Genomic DNA, 14,718 nt, shown 5'->3' with positions numbered 1-14,718 from the left:
TGAGCTTATATTTGGAGCCACTGAGTATACTTCTGCTATTGATATTTGGTCCATGGGTTGAGTTGTGTCTTGGTTGAGCTACTTCTTGGTCAGGTAAGTGGGTTTTCAGCTTCAGAGTACAGTCTTACCTCTGCATATCATGCATGAATACCGAATTTGCAGTTTGTAATATTCTCAATGACATCATTCTTACATATATTTGAAGAAATTTTACCAAATTTGTACCAAAAGACGGTGTAGCATGCTGATCATTCTCACCACGCAGAAAACTTGCAATCGTGTTTGTGTGTTATATCAAGTAAGGTATTATAGGCACACACAGATTTCTGATTTTCCTTTTCCCTTTACAGGCTCTCTTAAGCTCCCACCACGATCAGATTTCATCCTTAGCTATCACTACCCAGTCTGTGGGGTGGCCCAAAAGGTCTTTTGATCATTAGTGTGAAAGCTACATACAGTTTGACAAAGATACGTAAATTACTGTTATCAAACTCTGGGAATTTAGGATTTTATTTTTTATGCAGTTGGAAAGGTTTCTTTGTGAATGTTCAGTAATATGGTTAAACTATTAATAGTCATACTTCAAAAAATCACTTCTGAACGGTCCAAGTAGTGACCTACTAAATCAGGAATAAAAGGCCCAATTCAACTTCAATTCAACATCAATGCATGAATAACTAAACTGTTTCAGTAAGGAATGTAAGTTATGTTTGTTGTTGATGTCATCCTATGATGTCTGCAGAAGTTGATGTTCCTGTTGTAGGTGGACATGCGGGTGTTACAATTCTTCCACTTTTTTCACATGTATATGACTTTGTTGGATCCTCATCTTGAGTTTGTTCTTTACTCTTGGATATTAGAAGATTAATTTATCAAAGATAAAATGAGATCATAATTACCTACCCTTCAATACAGTTAAAAATGGAACTAACACTTTTTTGTTTTGATAATTTTTTTTAGGCAACACCAAAGCCAAACTCTGTATTGTCTGAGGAGGACATTAAAGCCTTGACAAAGCGCACACAGGATGGAGGAACTGAAGTTGTTGAAGCAAAAGCAGGGAAAGGTTCAGCCACACTGTCTATGGCGTAAGTTTATGTTTTGGTCCTCTATAGTGGCTAATATGCATTCATATCTTTTGAATGTTTTTTTATTCTTATGTGACTGTCTAGAGTGCTTAATTTTTCATCTTGATGCAGTAGTTGGAGTCAGATAATCTTATCATGGTGTGTGCTTCATGATTTCATGCTTGGCATGCAACATGATTTCATGCTTGATAAGTACCTAATCTGAGATTCACTGTCAGTGAGAATATGGCATGAAGGAGCTTCTTTCTCTTTATCTGAATCTTGTCCTTCATACATTTGCATGTCTCAAATCTTTTGCCTTAAGCTTAGGTACTTATCCTACATGAAATCATGTAGCATGCATGTCTCAAATCTTTTCCCTTAGGCTTTCTCATTTGTGTGAAACTCAGCGGGTGCTTTTAACATGTGAGGTTTGACCGATGGATTGTTGCCTTTCATTTACCTTAGTTTGATTGAAATGTTCAGAGTTAATCTAGATTCTGCATGCAAAGATCCTTCCCTAAGAAAAGCCATGAGTCTCTTCAAGGATGTTATTCCTTCTTAAACATAAGATATGTCAAATGGATCCCGCAAAAGTTGTGTGCTTGATGATGGGTAAATCTGGGTATGAGATTTACAAATTTGCACTTACATGTATGCCTGTGGTTGCAATTCACAGATAGGCGCATAGCATCCATTCATTACCTCATCTTGAGCATTTGAGCATGGTTCATGCAAAAAACATTGCTGGTCAGTTAAATCCATTAGTTGAAAACATGGAAGTGAAGAGTAGTGTTGTAGTCTTCTCTATGTTGATGAATGCTTTTTGAGACTTCAAAATGTTTAGACATGCAATTCCTTTTTCATCTTGCTCCTGTGTTCTCAAATTTTTTTTTTTCTACTGTTTTTTAAGGCCAAATATAAACCATGGGATATATATTTTTCCTACCGCATTTTTTTCGTTCTCTGTATGCTGGATCTGTTCTCTCTGTGAACGATAGAGATGTTTTGATCTTAGTTTCAAGGGATCTCCATTGGGATCGATCGTACGACGACCCACTTGGTAGGATCTACTTTTCGTTAGTGTTTTACCTGTTATTAGTTCTTTGATTTTACGTTTCTGATATTGTCCATGGTCAGATAATTTATTTATTTTGGTAAGCGCCTATTTTTTTAAAGGAACCAGGCCTTATACCAGGCTTAGACTCCACTACTATAACCTGTCAAGGTCTCTGGGATTCTTCGAATGTGGAATTTATTCTTTTGGCCACATTTTTGCAGGAAATATGCCTTTCGGGGCTTTTGAACGTGGGTTTGAGCCCTGAAAGCGCAATGATTTAATTTCTTAAACACAACCCAATTCACGTTAATGGTCAACTCAATTCACTTTCATGGTCAGTTTGTAAATGTGTTTGTGCATATTTTGATTGATGAAAAAAAGCACCTAGATATTTATTTCGTGGAAATCCATGGCTGCATCATGTGCACCTACTCGATTAGGGTTTTTAATTTTATGGATCTAGGTGACATTTGGCCCACAATCCATTGAAGCAACGCCCATCGCATTGTCATTCTAAAACGATTGTATTGTACACCGTGAATATTGGATTTGACTATACCTGACATTCTTTGGGCCATTTCAAAAGAGGCAGATATTGAGGGCTACATTATTATTATTTTTGATTGTTTTCTTGTTGGCAAATGTCTTTCTGTTAACATAGTGGGTTTTGCCCTTATTGTAGATGATACAAACATAGAATCTCTATTCCACCAATTTCATGCAGGATTTGCACCTGATCTTGTCTGTTGAATCTCAATATGGTAGTTAACTCCGATGGTGAGATAATGCCGCAACATACTTCTAAGAGGGCACTGAAAGTGCTATGATTTAACTACTTGACAATAATCTGCCTAACATTTATGGCTAGATTGAAATTTGGGCTGTGCTTATTATTATTATTAGCAGTAGTAGTATTTGCTATTGATAGGAGAAGGTTGAAATTGAGGCTGGGCTCACTATTATTGTTTTTGTTTGGTCAAGGCCTTTTGACTGGCGTGGGTGAAACACCTTAATTGCATCTATTCATCAAAGTCACGCATGACTTGCAGATGGGATCATTTGTGCAAACCTCAATAGCACAGGGGTCATCATTAACAGCACCTCTGCATTATCATTGAACTGGTGTTTATCACGTTAACCCGACTTCATATTTTGGAATGACATGGGCAGCCGCATTATCATGGGAATATGCCTCCTGGGTTTTGAACCTGGGTCATCCTCATGACAAGCACCCTACAACTTGCCACTAAACCACAGCCCAATGGACGAGGTAGTTCATATTTTTTTGATGAAAAGTGCATCTATATTTTTAGCAGAATCCACAGCTGGATCATATGCCTCTGCTTAATAGGACTTTTTGATTTGATGGATCTAAGTCATACTTGGCCTAATGACTACTTAGAAGTTAGAATAGTCTCATTGCATTGTCAATTTGTTATTTTGTGAGGATTGAATTAATGACCCTCTGCATATTGGATTTGCCTCTATATCCAACCTTTTTGGGGTCGTTTAGATTTGCCTCTTTATCCATGAGTAGATTAAATCAAAATAGTCTTCGCAGCGTAAATTAAACTAAGGTTGAATAAACTCCCTAAAGTGCCTTGTGAAATGCTAATTATTTATCACAGCATCACTTTTATACCTGGATTGGATAAGACTATACCCTAATTGAAATGTCGTATACCTGGATTGGACAAGATTATACCCTGATTGAAACGTGGGTTGGTATAGGTCTTCAATCTCCTACGAGCATAATCATTGCTTTTGGTGCTCTATCTCCTCGGTAAAAGCCAAAAGGTGGATTTTACTATAGAATACAAATAATCCTATTCTTGTTCACTATGAGGAGGACATACCATTGCTTGGGTCATGGAACAAGGATAACAAGTTTTACTTCTTTTGGAACTTTGCGATAATAATTTCTTTTCTTATTTTTTGGTCTACATATTTATCATTTAATTTGGTACTGCCATATTGATTTTATCATGCTTGTGTCACGACCTTGTCAGTAATTCATAGCAGTGTGACCTGGGTGCAGGTTGCAGGATATATGGGAGAGGAACAACTTGGCATGGCATTGGAGAATGCAGATGTTGTGATCATTCCTGCTGGTGTGCCTCGAAAACCTGGCATGACCCGTGATGATCTCTTCAACATCAATGCAGGGATTGTTAAATCTCTTTGCTCTGCAATTGCAAAACACTGCCCAGAGGTAAGTTGTCATGATTTATGATCTTCTTTGAAGTTTTTGTTTTCATGCGATTTTCTTATTGACTATTTCATAGGAATAAGCATGACGTTCATTGTAAGTTGCTTTGTCGAAGGCTTTGTATGTTTGAGATCTATAGAGATGGAAATATATACAAATACATATTTGCAAGAATCTTTAAGCAAGTTGTTGATCTAGATTTACATACTGTTCTTGTATATAATCAATTCTATTGGAGAGGTTAACGAAGCTTGAAGACTTCTTTGAGTCAAACGAATAGGTGATTGACTCATTATTGACTCTTTATTTAGACAAATTGCAGCTAACTTTTTCCCATAAGAAGGAAATACTAATTGAAATGAACTTAAGAGTAATTAGCTGTGTAGTCCAATGCAAGTTTGCAGCCACTGTTAAAGCCCTGTTATTCTTGTTTCTCCTCTTGTAGTTAGTAACTTAGCTTTTGGACTTTTGAGAAAATTGGCATATGAATATCAATATAAAAAATATCCTTGGTCTTCTATTTAACCGTGCACAAATCCACTTGATCACGAGGTATCCTCTATAACATTATATAGTACATACAATCAGTATGTACTACCATTAGTGTGGCAAGTTAATAGATAAAGAAGTATGTTTCACAATTATTTGTTTTGTTCATGTACTGGTGTGTGTGTACAGTATGTATAGTATATTGTTACATATTATATAGATAGAGATATGGAGAGGGGGGAGAGTGTACTGGATAGTGTTTTCCTTCTATCAGGAATGGTATATTTGGATTCAAGAAATCATCTAGAATTGGTTTTTATGGCATTGCTGAGGACTTGATATCCATGGCAGGCAATTGTAAATATGATCAGCAATCCTGTAAATTCTACTGTACTAATAGCTGCTGAGGTTTTTAAGAAGGCAGGGACCTATAATGAAAAGAAACTCTTTGGTGTTACTACTCTTGATGTTGTCCGCGCAAAGACGTTCTATGCTTCAAAAGCAGGAGTTCCTGTTGAAGGTATTTAAAATTCTGGCTTGTTATGCTTAGCTACTCTCAAATATTTAGTATTCTGTAAAATATTTTTATTTTTTATAATTTAATCATGAAATATGCATCCTGGGCAAACATGCCGGGCACTTCTCCTCATTTCAAGGATGGTATCATAGGGCTCAAGGCCATCAGAAATATAGTCAGCTCAAGATGTCACTTGAGGGAATTGAACCCGGGTGGGAAGGATAACAGTCTTTGCACACAACCATCTGGGCTAGACCCAATACATGATATGCTGCAGGATCTTACCAACATCATGCTTTTTTTAACATTAGATACAATTCTCAGTTTTATGTTTGTTGTTGATGTCATCCTATGCTGTCTGCAGAAGTTGATGTTCCTGTTGTAGGTGGACATGCGGGTGTTACAATTCTTCCACTTTTTTCACATGTATATGACTTTGTTGGATCCTCATCTTGAGTTTGTTCTTTACTCTTGGATATTATAAGATTAATTTATCAAAGATAAAATGAGATCATAATTACCTACCCTTCAATACAGTTAAAAAGGGAACATACACTTTTTTGTTTTGATAATTTTTTTTAGGCAACACCAAAGCCAAACTCTGTATTGTCTGAGGAGGACATTAAAGCCTTGACAAAGCGCACACAGGATGGAGGAACTGAAGTTGTTGAAGCAAAAGCAGGGAAAGGTTCAGCCACACTGTCTATGGCGTAAGTTTATGTTTTGGTCCTCTATAGTGGCTAATATGCATTCATATCTTTTGAATGTTTTTTTATTCTTATGTGACTGTCTAGAGTGCTGAATTTTTCATCTTGATGCAGTAGTTGGAGTCAGATAATCTTATCATGGTGTGTGCTTCATGATTTCATGCTTGGCATGCAACATGATTTCATGCTTGATAAGTACCTAATCTGAGATTCACTGTCAGTGAGAATATGGCATGAAGGAGCTTCTTTCTCTTTATCTGAATCTTGTACTTCATACATTTGCATGTCTCAAATCTTTTGCCTTAAGCTTAGGTACTTATCCTACATGAAATCATGTAGCATGCATGTCTCAAATCTTTTCCCTTAGGCTTTCTCATTTGTGTGAAACTCAGCGGGTGCTTTTAACCTGTGAGGTTTGACCGATGGATTGTTGCCTTTCATTTACCTTAGTTTGATTGAAATGTTCAGAGTTAATCTAGATTCTGGATGCAAAGATCCTTCCCTAAGAAAAGCCATGAGTCTCTTCAAGGATGTTATTCCTTCTTAAACATAAGATATGTCAAATGGATCCCGCAAAAGTTGTGTGCTTGATGATGGGTAAATCTGGGTATGAGATTTACAAATTTGCACTTACATGTATGCCTGTGGTTGCAATTCACAGATAGGTGCATAACATCCATTCATTACCTCATCTTGAGCATTTGAGCATGGTTCATGCAAAAAACATTGCTGGTCAGTTAAATCCATTAGTTGAAAACTTGGAAGTGAAGAGTAGTGTTGTAGTCTTCTCTATGTTGATGAATGCTTTTTGAGACTTCAAAATGTTTAGACATGCAATTCCTTTTTCATCTTGCTCCTGTGTTCTCAATTTTTTTTTTCTACTATTTTTTAAGGCCAAATATAAACCATGGGATATATATTTTTACCCTGAAGACCTCCAAATCATTTGGAAAAGGAGGTGCTGCAGCAAAAGAGATGGGTTGAATTTGTTGTTTGGATGGACTCTATGGTATGTAATCTTAGTTGGATTTCCAATATACTTTTAAACCATATTTTCATTTTATTTTTTAGTACTATTAGATATTATATCTTACCTCATTTTATGGTTAACATTGTATAACAAAAACATGCGTTGTGTTATGTAATTAATACTAACATGTAATATTGATTTTTTTTGTCAGAATGCTATAGGTAATGATTGCCAAGACGATGATCCAAATTATGTTCAACATATATCAGGAGATGATGAGGATGAGGATGAGGATGATGGTGGTGAAGGAGGAGATGATGATGATAGTTGCGGTGTTGGTGATGATGTGGATCAGAGTAATGAGGATGATCTTGGTGGTGGTAGCTAGGCATGCACATGCATTGTTTTTTATGAAGAAATTATTGTGTAGAATGACATTGTTATGTTTAGATGGGTGTTGTGAATTTACCCTATATCAATGAGACATTTTGATTTTGTAATCATACGATGAGTTTGATTTATGTATGTTGTTAATTTATCGTAACGATATTCATGAAATATTTTGATTTGTTAATCATATTTGAATTTTAGTTGTTTTGATTAAAAATAATACTGATTTTATTAGTATTATGTTGCTATTTTATACATGTTTTGAAAATTGTTAATGACACATTGTTATTTTTTTTAATGGATGTTGTCAATTTCTCTTAAATTTCTTTACAAATGATTTTGAATTGTGATATCTGCTTTAATGATATTTAGAAACTATCATATATTTCACTATGAATCTATAAAGGGGGTCATATATGTAAAGAAAAATATACTCTATATAAGAAGTCAAATGCGGATGTAACCATGGATGCAAAATTGAAAGTAAAATTGGATGTTAAACTAGGAATTAATACAAAATGCAAACAATTGACATACAAAGTGTTTTAAATTAGAAGTGAAAAATTGTGCAATAGTTGACACAAAGAAGGGAACAAAACATGGCATACAAAAGGATATCAAATTGGGCAAAAACAAGGACACATAAATGGGCACCAAATTAGATGCAAAAAAAGACAACAACTAGATGTAAAATAAGATGCAAAGTTGAGCGTTAAAAAGAAACAAAAAACGTTACAAATTAATATGCCAAATGATGATGCAAATAATGGTGTAAATTTGGGATGCAAACTTGGGTGCAAAAAAGGAAAAAAAAAAGATGTAAGAAAAGACATAAAACAAGATGCAAAATGGGGCTGAAAAAAGGTGAAACCAAGGATGCCATATTGGATGTAAAAAATGATTCCTAATCACATGCAAATTTAGGCTCGAACTCAGACACAAAATTATATGCAAATGTGGACACAAAATGAGGCAAAAAAAGATGCAAATTTGGATGGTGAAAACGATGTAAAACTAGACACCAAAAAAATGCAAAATTGGATGAAAAAGTCGGTGTAAATAATGGTGCAACATTGGACACAAGTAGACACAAAAAAATGGTGCAAAAAGGGGCATAAAATAGCTTAAAATTGGATGCAAAACTTGGTGCAAAAACAAATACAAAAGTAGACGTAAAAAATGGCTCTAAATTGAATGTACCATTAGACACAAAATAAGATGCAAAGGTGGACACAACACATGACTCAACATAAGATGCAAATATAAATGCAAATTTCGATGCTCAAAATGATGTAACATTAGATGCAAGAGATGGTGTTAAAAATGATGCAAAATTGGATGAAACAAATGACGCAAAATATGGTGCAAAATGAGATGGGAAAAATGGAGACAAATCAAACGTAAATGTGGATGTAAAAAATGGTCCAAAAAAAGATGCAAAAATGGGCACAAAAATGGATGCAAAATTTGGTGCTAAATCAAATTCAACACATGGTGCAAAGATAGGCACCAAAGCTGGTGCAAAAATAGAAGCAAAAACTAGTGTAAGACTAGATACAAAACCTGGTGTACGACTAGATGCAAAAACTGACACAAAATGGATGCATAAAAAGACGTTAAATTGGATTCAAAATACAGTGTAAACTTGATGCAAATGATGGTGCAAAAATGGAAGCAAAGAATGACACAAAATAGGAAGCAAAAGAGAATGAAAAATAGATGCAAAAAATGACACAAAACTAGAAGCAAAACCTGTCATAAAATAAGATGCAAATCTTGGTTCAAAATTTGACGCAAAAAATGATGCATAGTTTGGTGTAAAAAATGATGCAAAATCTAGCGTGAAAAGGGATGCAAAATCAGGTGCAAAAAAGGACGCTTTAAAATTTGTACAATAGAGCCAGATTTAGCGCCAGGTTGCTCATCACAATTACAAAAAAAAATGCACTAAAATCTGGCGCTAAATCTGGCGCAAATCGCTGGTTTTGTTGTAGTGTATTCTTCGATTTGCACGGTAAGTCTCATTTCACACCCTATCCTTGTCTTATGTTTTCCGATCTTCTAGACTACGAATTCTCCTAGAGCGGTCCCAGCACATCTGTTGATGAGTTCCTATAACCCTTTCACAGCCTTACTGTCGCATAGTAACTCCATACATGTTTCCAGGAAAGTTGTGAGGATATATGGGTCCATTGCTGGCTCTGGTTTATCTTTGCTTCCTAAAGTGGAGGCATCAGCGAAGCTCTTCTTAGCTTCCATGAAGGTTTCCTGAGCATGCTCCAAATCAAACTCAACTTCTTTTGTCAGAGCTTTGTACTCTCTTCGGGTTGTTTCCCCTTGTCATCTCTTGTCGCAATTCCACTTCGGAGCACAATATTTACATTTGGGTCTTCCTCGCGCGGCTCAGACCTCATCATCTACAGGTTCTAAAGCGGGGGAGGCGGTAGCACTCCTTTCTCACGGATCCTAGCTATAAGACTAGGATAGTCTTCTATCTCATGATCAAACAGCATGCAATACTTGCAAGACAAGCATGTTGGATTTGTGCAATCACGGGCATAGTGTCCTAGCCCTCCGAAATTGTAGCAAATCAACTGTCTGCGACCTCTACCAGGTCCTCCTCCGCCTCGGCCTCATTCGCGCCCCTAAAATCATGTTCGCGCCATTCCTGCATTCTGGTCAAGGGGCTGAATTTCAGCCCTAAACTCTATAGGTGGGAGTTCTATCCATCATCAACTCATAGCTTCTGCAAGTGCACTTGTCATGTCCCACTGACCTACAAAAGTTGCAGAACAACTGTTGCAAATTTTGTGTATACTTCTGTAACAAGTGATAATTGTTCGTGGCATGTTTTCCATCTATTTGACAAATCGTGCACCACAAAGCAAGCGCCGCACTAGATCCTGCTTGAACTTCTGGACTTAAAGGCATCGGTCCTCCTCATGTAAGATAATTCATAAAAACCAGGTAGTGGTCTTTGTCATGACCCTAACTCTTGCATTTTACGCACCACACTTCTTTGCACACTTCTAGTTGAATCGTCCTATCTTGTTTCAAACTCTGCATCTCAAGGCACATATTCTTTAGCTGCGCGTGGACCTGTTGAACTCCTAGGTTAGGATCTTGCATCGAGGTCTCATGTAGTCTCATGGAAATATCCAAGGCCTCTGCCTGAGTCATTATCTTTAGTTGCGATAGTGCACTCCTTAAATGTGGTAGTAGCGAAGCTACAAACCACTCGTGATGTTATCCATCTGTCAAATTCATATTTGCTTCGCGAATCGTACATTTCAGCCTCTGATCTAGCTCCCAAGGCATCTCTCCTAGTAGCATCGTGATTTCTTTGAATCCAATAATTCACTGCGCTTCATATTTAGGCATGCTAAATTCCATATTCAGTGTTGCTTCGATATCTGCAACTCTCGCATTCGGGTTATTGTTGGAGTACTTAATATATCAGGTCAACGCACAATCCTATAGAGCGCTAACCAGCGTTTCTTTCTTTATATGGTCATCTGTAACACCTTGCACTTCCCATACAGCTCATACAATGAACCAGAATTGTTTCGGATCCTCATTTCCCAAACCTTTGAACACGGGAAACTTCATTGTGTTTGCCATACTGAATTGCGGTGGTGGTGGAGTTGGTACGAGCGAAGATGGGGGTGATGTTGGTGAAGTTGGTGGCAGTGTAAGTGGAGGTGGTATTCGTGGAATTCTTTGTCTTATCAACTGAATAGCACTTCTCGGAGAGACCTTCACAAGCTTTTCCTTGTCCCTTCACGGAGATGAAATCAAGGGGCTATTTTCTGGACCCTTATTTCCTTCATTCCTGTAAATATTTCCACTTCGTGTAGCCCTGAACATCAAGGTAACTGCATAACCCGCTTTTCGCACAACAACATTTTAATCCAAGTATTCAAAGATTTTACGTACTTACCTCACAGTCCTTTGAGAAAGCGTCACTCTGCCTCGCTATAGCTGACTAAGGTGTCAACCGCGAACTCAGTAACAAATCCTCCTATAATCCAATCGAGCCAATGATCGACGGCATGCGTGATCTTATCCTCCAATGCTTCCAACCTTCGCACTAGCTCTGGGGTCCACACAATAGGACTGTCAAGCTTCCACATTCCTTCGCTATTTTCTAGCTTTGCGATCCACTCATATAGCTAAGTAGGGAAGGACGCAAAAAAGATTTCATGAATCTCTGTATACAGGTAGCCATCTAGCCACTCTTCTTTTGACAGTCGCAAGTTTATGTTCTCCTACGCCGCGAACCCATGAATTCTTCCATCCAACCAGCCTTCAATTTCTTTCTTAGTTGGATTCCAATGATACAACATCACACATCTCTATGCAGATTCCGATCCTGGCAACGGAACCATTTTTTGGATTATGGGGGCCTGACCCAGGTTCAGAGTTATTTAACCAAACAAATCCCTACACTACTGGCCCTTTCGTCATCAGCCCACGAAGCGTAGACTGAAGTCTCACCTGAAGCAGTATGGGGGGATGTTGGAACCAATTTTATGCACCGTTGAGACGGATGTGATATCGGTTTATTCCAACTAGACCTGCCTTTGCGCGGGTCACTTTGCGCCCTGCTCTAACCTCCAATACCTTCGCGAAGTGCTACAATCGGCCTTCGCGCATCCCTAACCAAGGGCTAAGATGCTTTTGCACTGCTAGGGTAGCGAACTGTGCTATTTCCAAAATTAGACTAAGTATCTTACTTATCTTATCGACAGATCTTATTTATCTTCGCATAATATATATTCTAACTTGCTTTCACTTAACCAATAACATTACACACATTCACACATCATATAAGCATTAAAAGTGAAATTCATACCCAATATAACAGATGCATAAATAGGAAATAAATACACAGAACTGATAGAAACTTCTCTTTATTAATACTTCCAGAAGATTATAGACTCAACTTACCCTATGCACTTAACTACAGGGGTTCGCACACTCAGCTGCGGACTACTAGGCCATTGTGCACTCAGCTACAGAGCCTCTTCCTATGCTTCCACCCAAAACTAGACTTTACACTTCAGATCTATCTCACATACATCTTTATTCCTTAGACATTGTTAGATTAGCTTAGCTACTTAGAGCTTCGCTCTATTTATATAATCCCATAGTCTGCGGACCATGGGTAGATCTTCTACAGTCAACATTATATTATCAAAATAAGGGCGAATAACCCTGTGACTCTTTTACAATTATGCACTCCACGCCCATAAAATGTGGAGTCTCTACATTGGATTTACAAACTTAGACCAAAATCTGGGCTCTAAGCCCCATAACTTCCCTTGGGGGATCCCGCACCCAATAGACTCCCAAAGAGTTGGCATAGTTATAAGGACTCTATCAATGGTTGGGAAAAGCTACCATATTAGGAACGACTGTGGTTGGATTTGATGTAGGAGGAGATCAGAAGGAACACCAGGGATGACTCTTCATCAAACACTGATGATGAAGAGAATTGTGCCCTAGCAATTAAGGAAAATAAGGGGAAAGGGAAAGATTCCCATTCCAAATAGGATTCTTATCATGGAGGTAAGAAGAAAGACACGACGAAATTTAAGTGCTTTCATTGTCATGAGCTGGGCCATTTTGCTACGAATTTTTCACTCAATGAGTCCAAGAAGAAGTCCTCAGGAGGAGCAACGGGTGAGGATTTGGCCTCTCAATTCAAATTAGACTTTTCCCTCATTGCATGCATGGTGTCATCAATGATGGGAAGTGTATGGTACTTAGACATTTGAACTTCATTTCACATGATTGGCGATAAGGAGTTATTCAGTGACTTGGAGGAGAAAGATATCTAGATGTATATCAAGATGGGTGACGATGGGAAGTATAGTGCTAATGGATTGGGCACGGTTACTTTTCAGAGGGAGCATGGGGATCCACTCACCTTTAATAATGTTATGTATGTTTCTAGGTTGAAGAAGAACTTGGTATCCATTTCCATGCTTGAGGATAGAGGCTATGATGTGATCTTATTGAAAGGAAAGGCGTTCCTTTGGCACATAGCCATAGGTCAAGTAAAGAAAATAAGGATTTGGCTGAAGAATCTCTATAAGTTGGAGGTAGCGGAGTGTGATTCTTTGAGCACAAAAGATGAAAGGGTGCAGATCTGAGACATTGGTGAGTCATGGCATAGGTGAGTGGGCCACTTTCATCATCAGTGTTTAAAGATATTGCAGCAGATCTCTATCGGTATTCCCAAAGGTACGTTTGAGCAAGTTGATATGTGCAAGAGGTTTACTTTGGGAAAATACACCAAGTCTTCCTGTCACGACAGAGACGGTCGAGCAGTGGCTATTCTAGATCGAGTCCATTTAGATGTGTGTGGACCATTCTCGACAACATCCGCTACCAAACACGGGTATTATGTTATATTTGTTTATGACTTTTCTCGAAGATGTTGGATATTTTTCATGCAGAAAAATTATCAAACCTTCACAAATTTTTGTGAGTTTAAAGCATTGGTGGAGAAAGAGTCATTCAAGAAGGTTAAATCTCTATGGAGTGATAATGGTGGTGAGTATGTCTCAAATGAGTTTAAGAACTTCTCTACGGAAGAAGGGATTAAATGGGAGTTGACAGCACCCCATAACCCTCACCAGAATGGGGTGGCCGAGAGCAAGAACAGAAGCATAGTAGGGGCAGCAAGGGCAATGTTTCATGATCAGGGCCTACCACTACACTTATGTTCTGAGGCATGCAACATAGCGGTTTATGTTCAGAACCATAGCCCACATCATATACTTGGGATGAAGACACCAGAGGAGGTTTATTCCGGTAAGATACCAAATGTTGGTCACTTCAGGATTTTTAGGTCATAGGTATATTTCCATGTGACCAAAGATGCACGAAAGAAGCTTGAGCCGACAACGGAGTTGGGGATATTTTTGGGGTACACTAATACACCTCACAACTGTCAGGTGTACTTACCGACTGGCAAGATGATTGTGGTTCGCAGGGATGTCAAATTCAATGAAGAGAAGGTCATGCGAGTTTCCCTTAAGAGGGAACTTGAGCTACATGTGGTTGAGGATATTTTATCTCCTAAGGTTGAGGAGCCTCACATTGACGTGGAGCAGCCACATGTAGAGGATCCATGAGTGGAGACATCCATTTAGGTAGAGTCCTCAAGAGAGGGAAGAAAGTGCACCAGAGATGTTGAAATATTGTTGGATGATGCATGGGAGAATGTGGGAATACCCACTTCTCAGCACAGGTAGAGGAGGTCACCTAAGAGGTACACTAGATACATGTCTCTTATGGG

The 14,718-nt window shown here is 38.1% G+C and overlaps 1 protein-coding gene across 2 annotated transcripts; it reads left to right on the top strand.

The window, feature by feature from the left end:
* Nucleotides 1–708: 708 nt before the first annotated feature.
* On the top strand, nucleotides 709–7,370 carry LOC149191412 (malate dehydrogenase, mitochondrial-like). 2 transcript variants are annotated; one of them, XM_089404235.1, is made up of 8 exons: nucleotides 709–804; nucleotides 961–1,088; nucleotides 4,166–4,339; nucleotides 5,177–5,345; nucleotides 5,707–5,768; nucleotides 5,925–6,052; nucleotides 6,943–7,058; nucleotides 7,231–7,370. In XM_089404235.1, exons 3-7 carry the CDS (start codon nucleotides 4,178–4,180, stop codon nucleotides 7,031–7,033), a joined length of 612 nt encoding a protein of 203 aa, XP_089260361.1. In that variant the 5' UTR covers nucleotides 709–804; nucleotides 961–1,088; nucleotides 4,166–4,177; the 3' UTR covers nucleotides 7,034–7,058; nucleotides 7,231–7,370. The 2 variants fall into 2 exon arrangements, with proteins under 2 accessions (XP_089260361.1, XP_089260362.1); XM_089404236.1 differs by lacking the exon at nucleotides 6,943–7,058.
* Nucleotides 7,371–14,718: the final 7,348 nt, after the last annotated feature.

This window comes from Pinus tabuliformis, chromosome 2_2 (genome assembly GCF_031772625.1).
Source record: "Pinus tabuliformis cultivar Carrire ecotype Pingquan chromosome 2_2, CPIR1, whole genome shotgun sequence".
Taxonomy (NCBI): Eukaryota; Viridiplantae; Streptophyta; class Pinopsida; order Pinales; family Pinaceae; genus Pinus; species Pinus tabuliformis.
The sequence above is the reverse complement of the archived record's forward strand: the minus strand, read 5'-3'. Positions and strand labels throughout refer to the sequence as shown.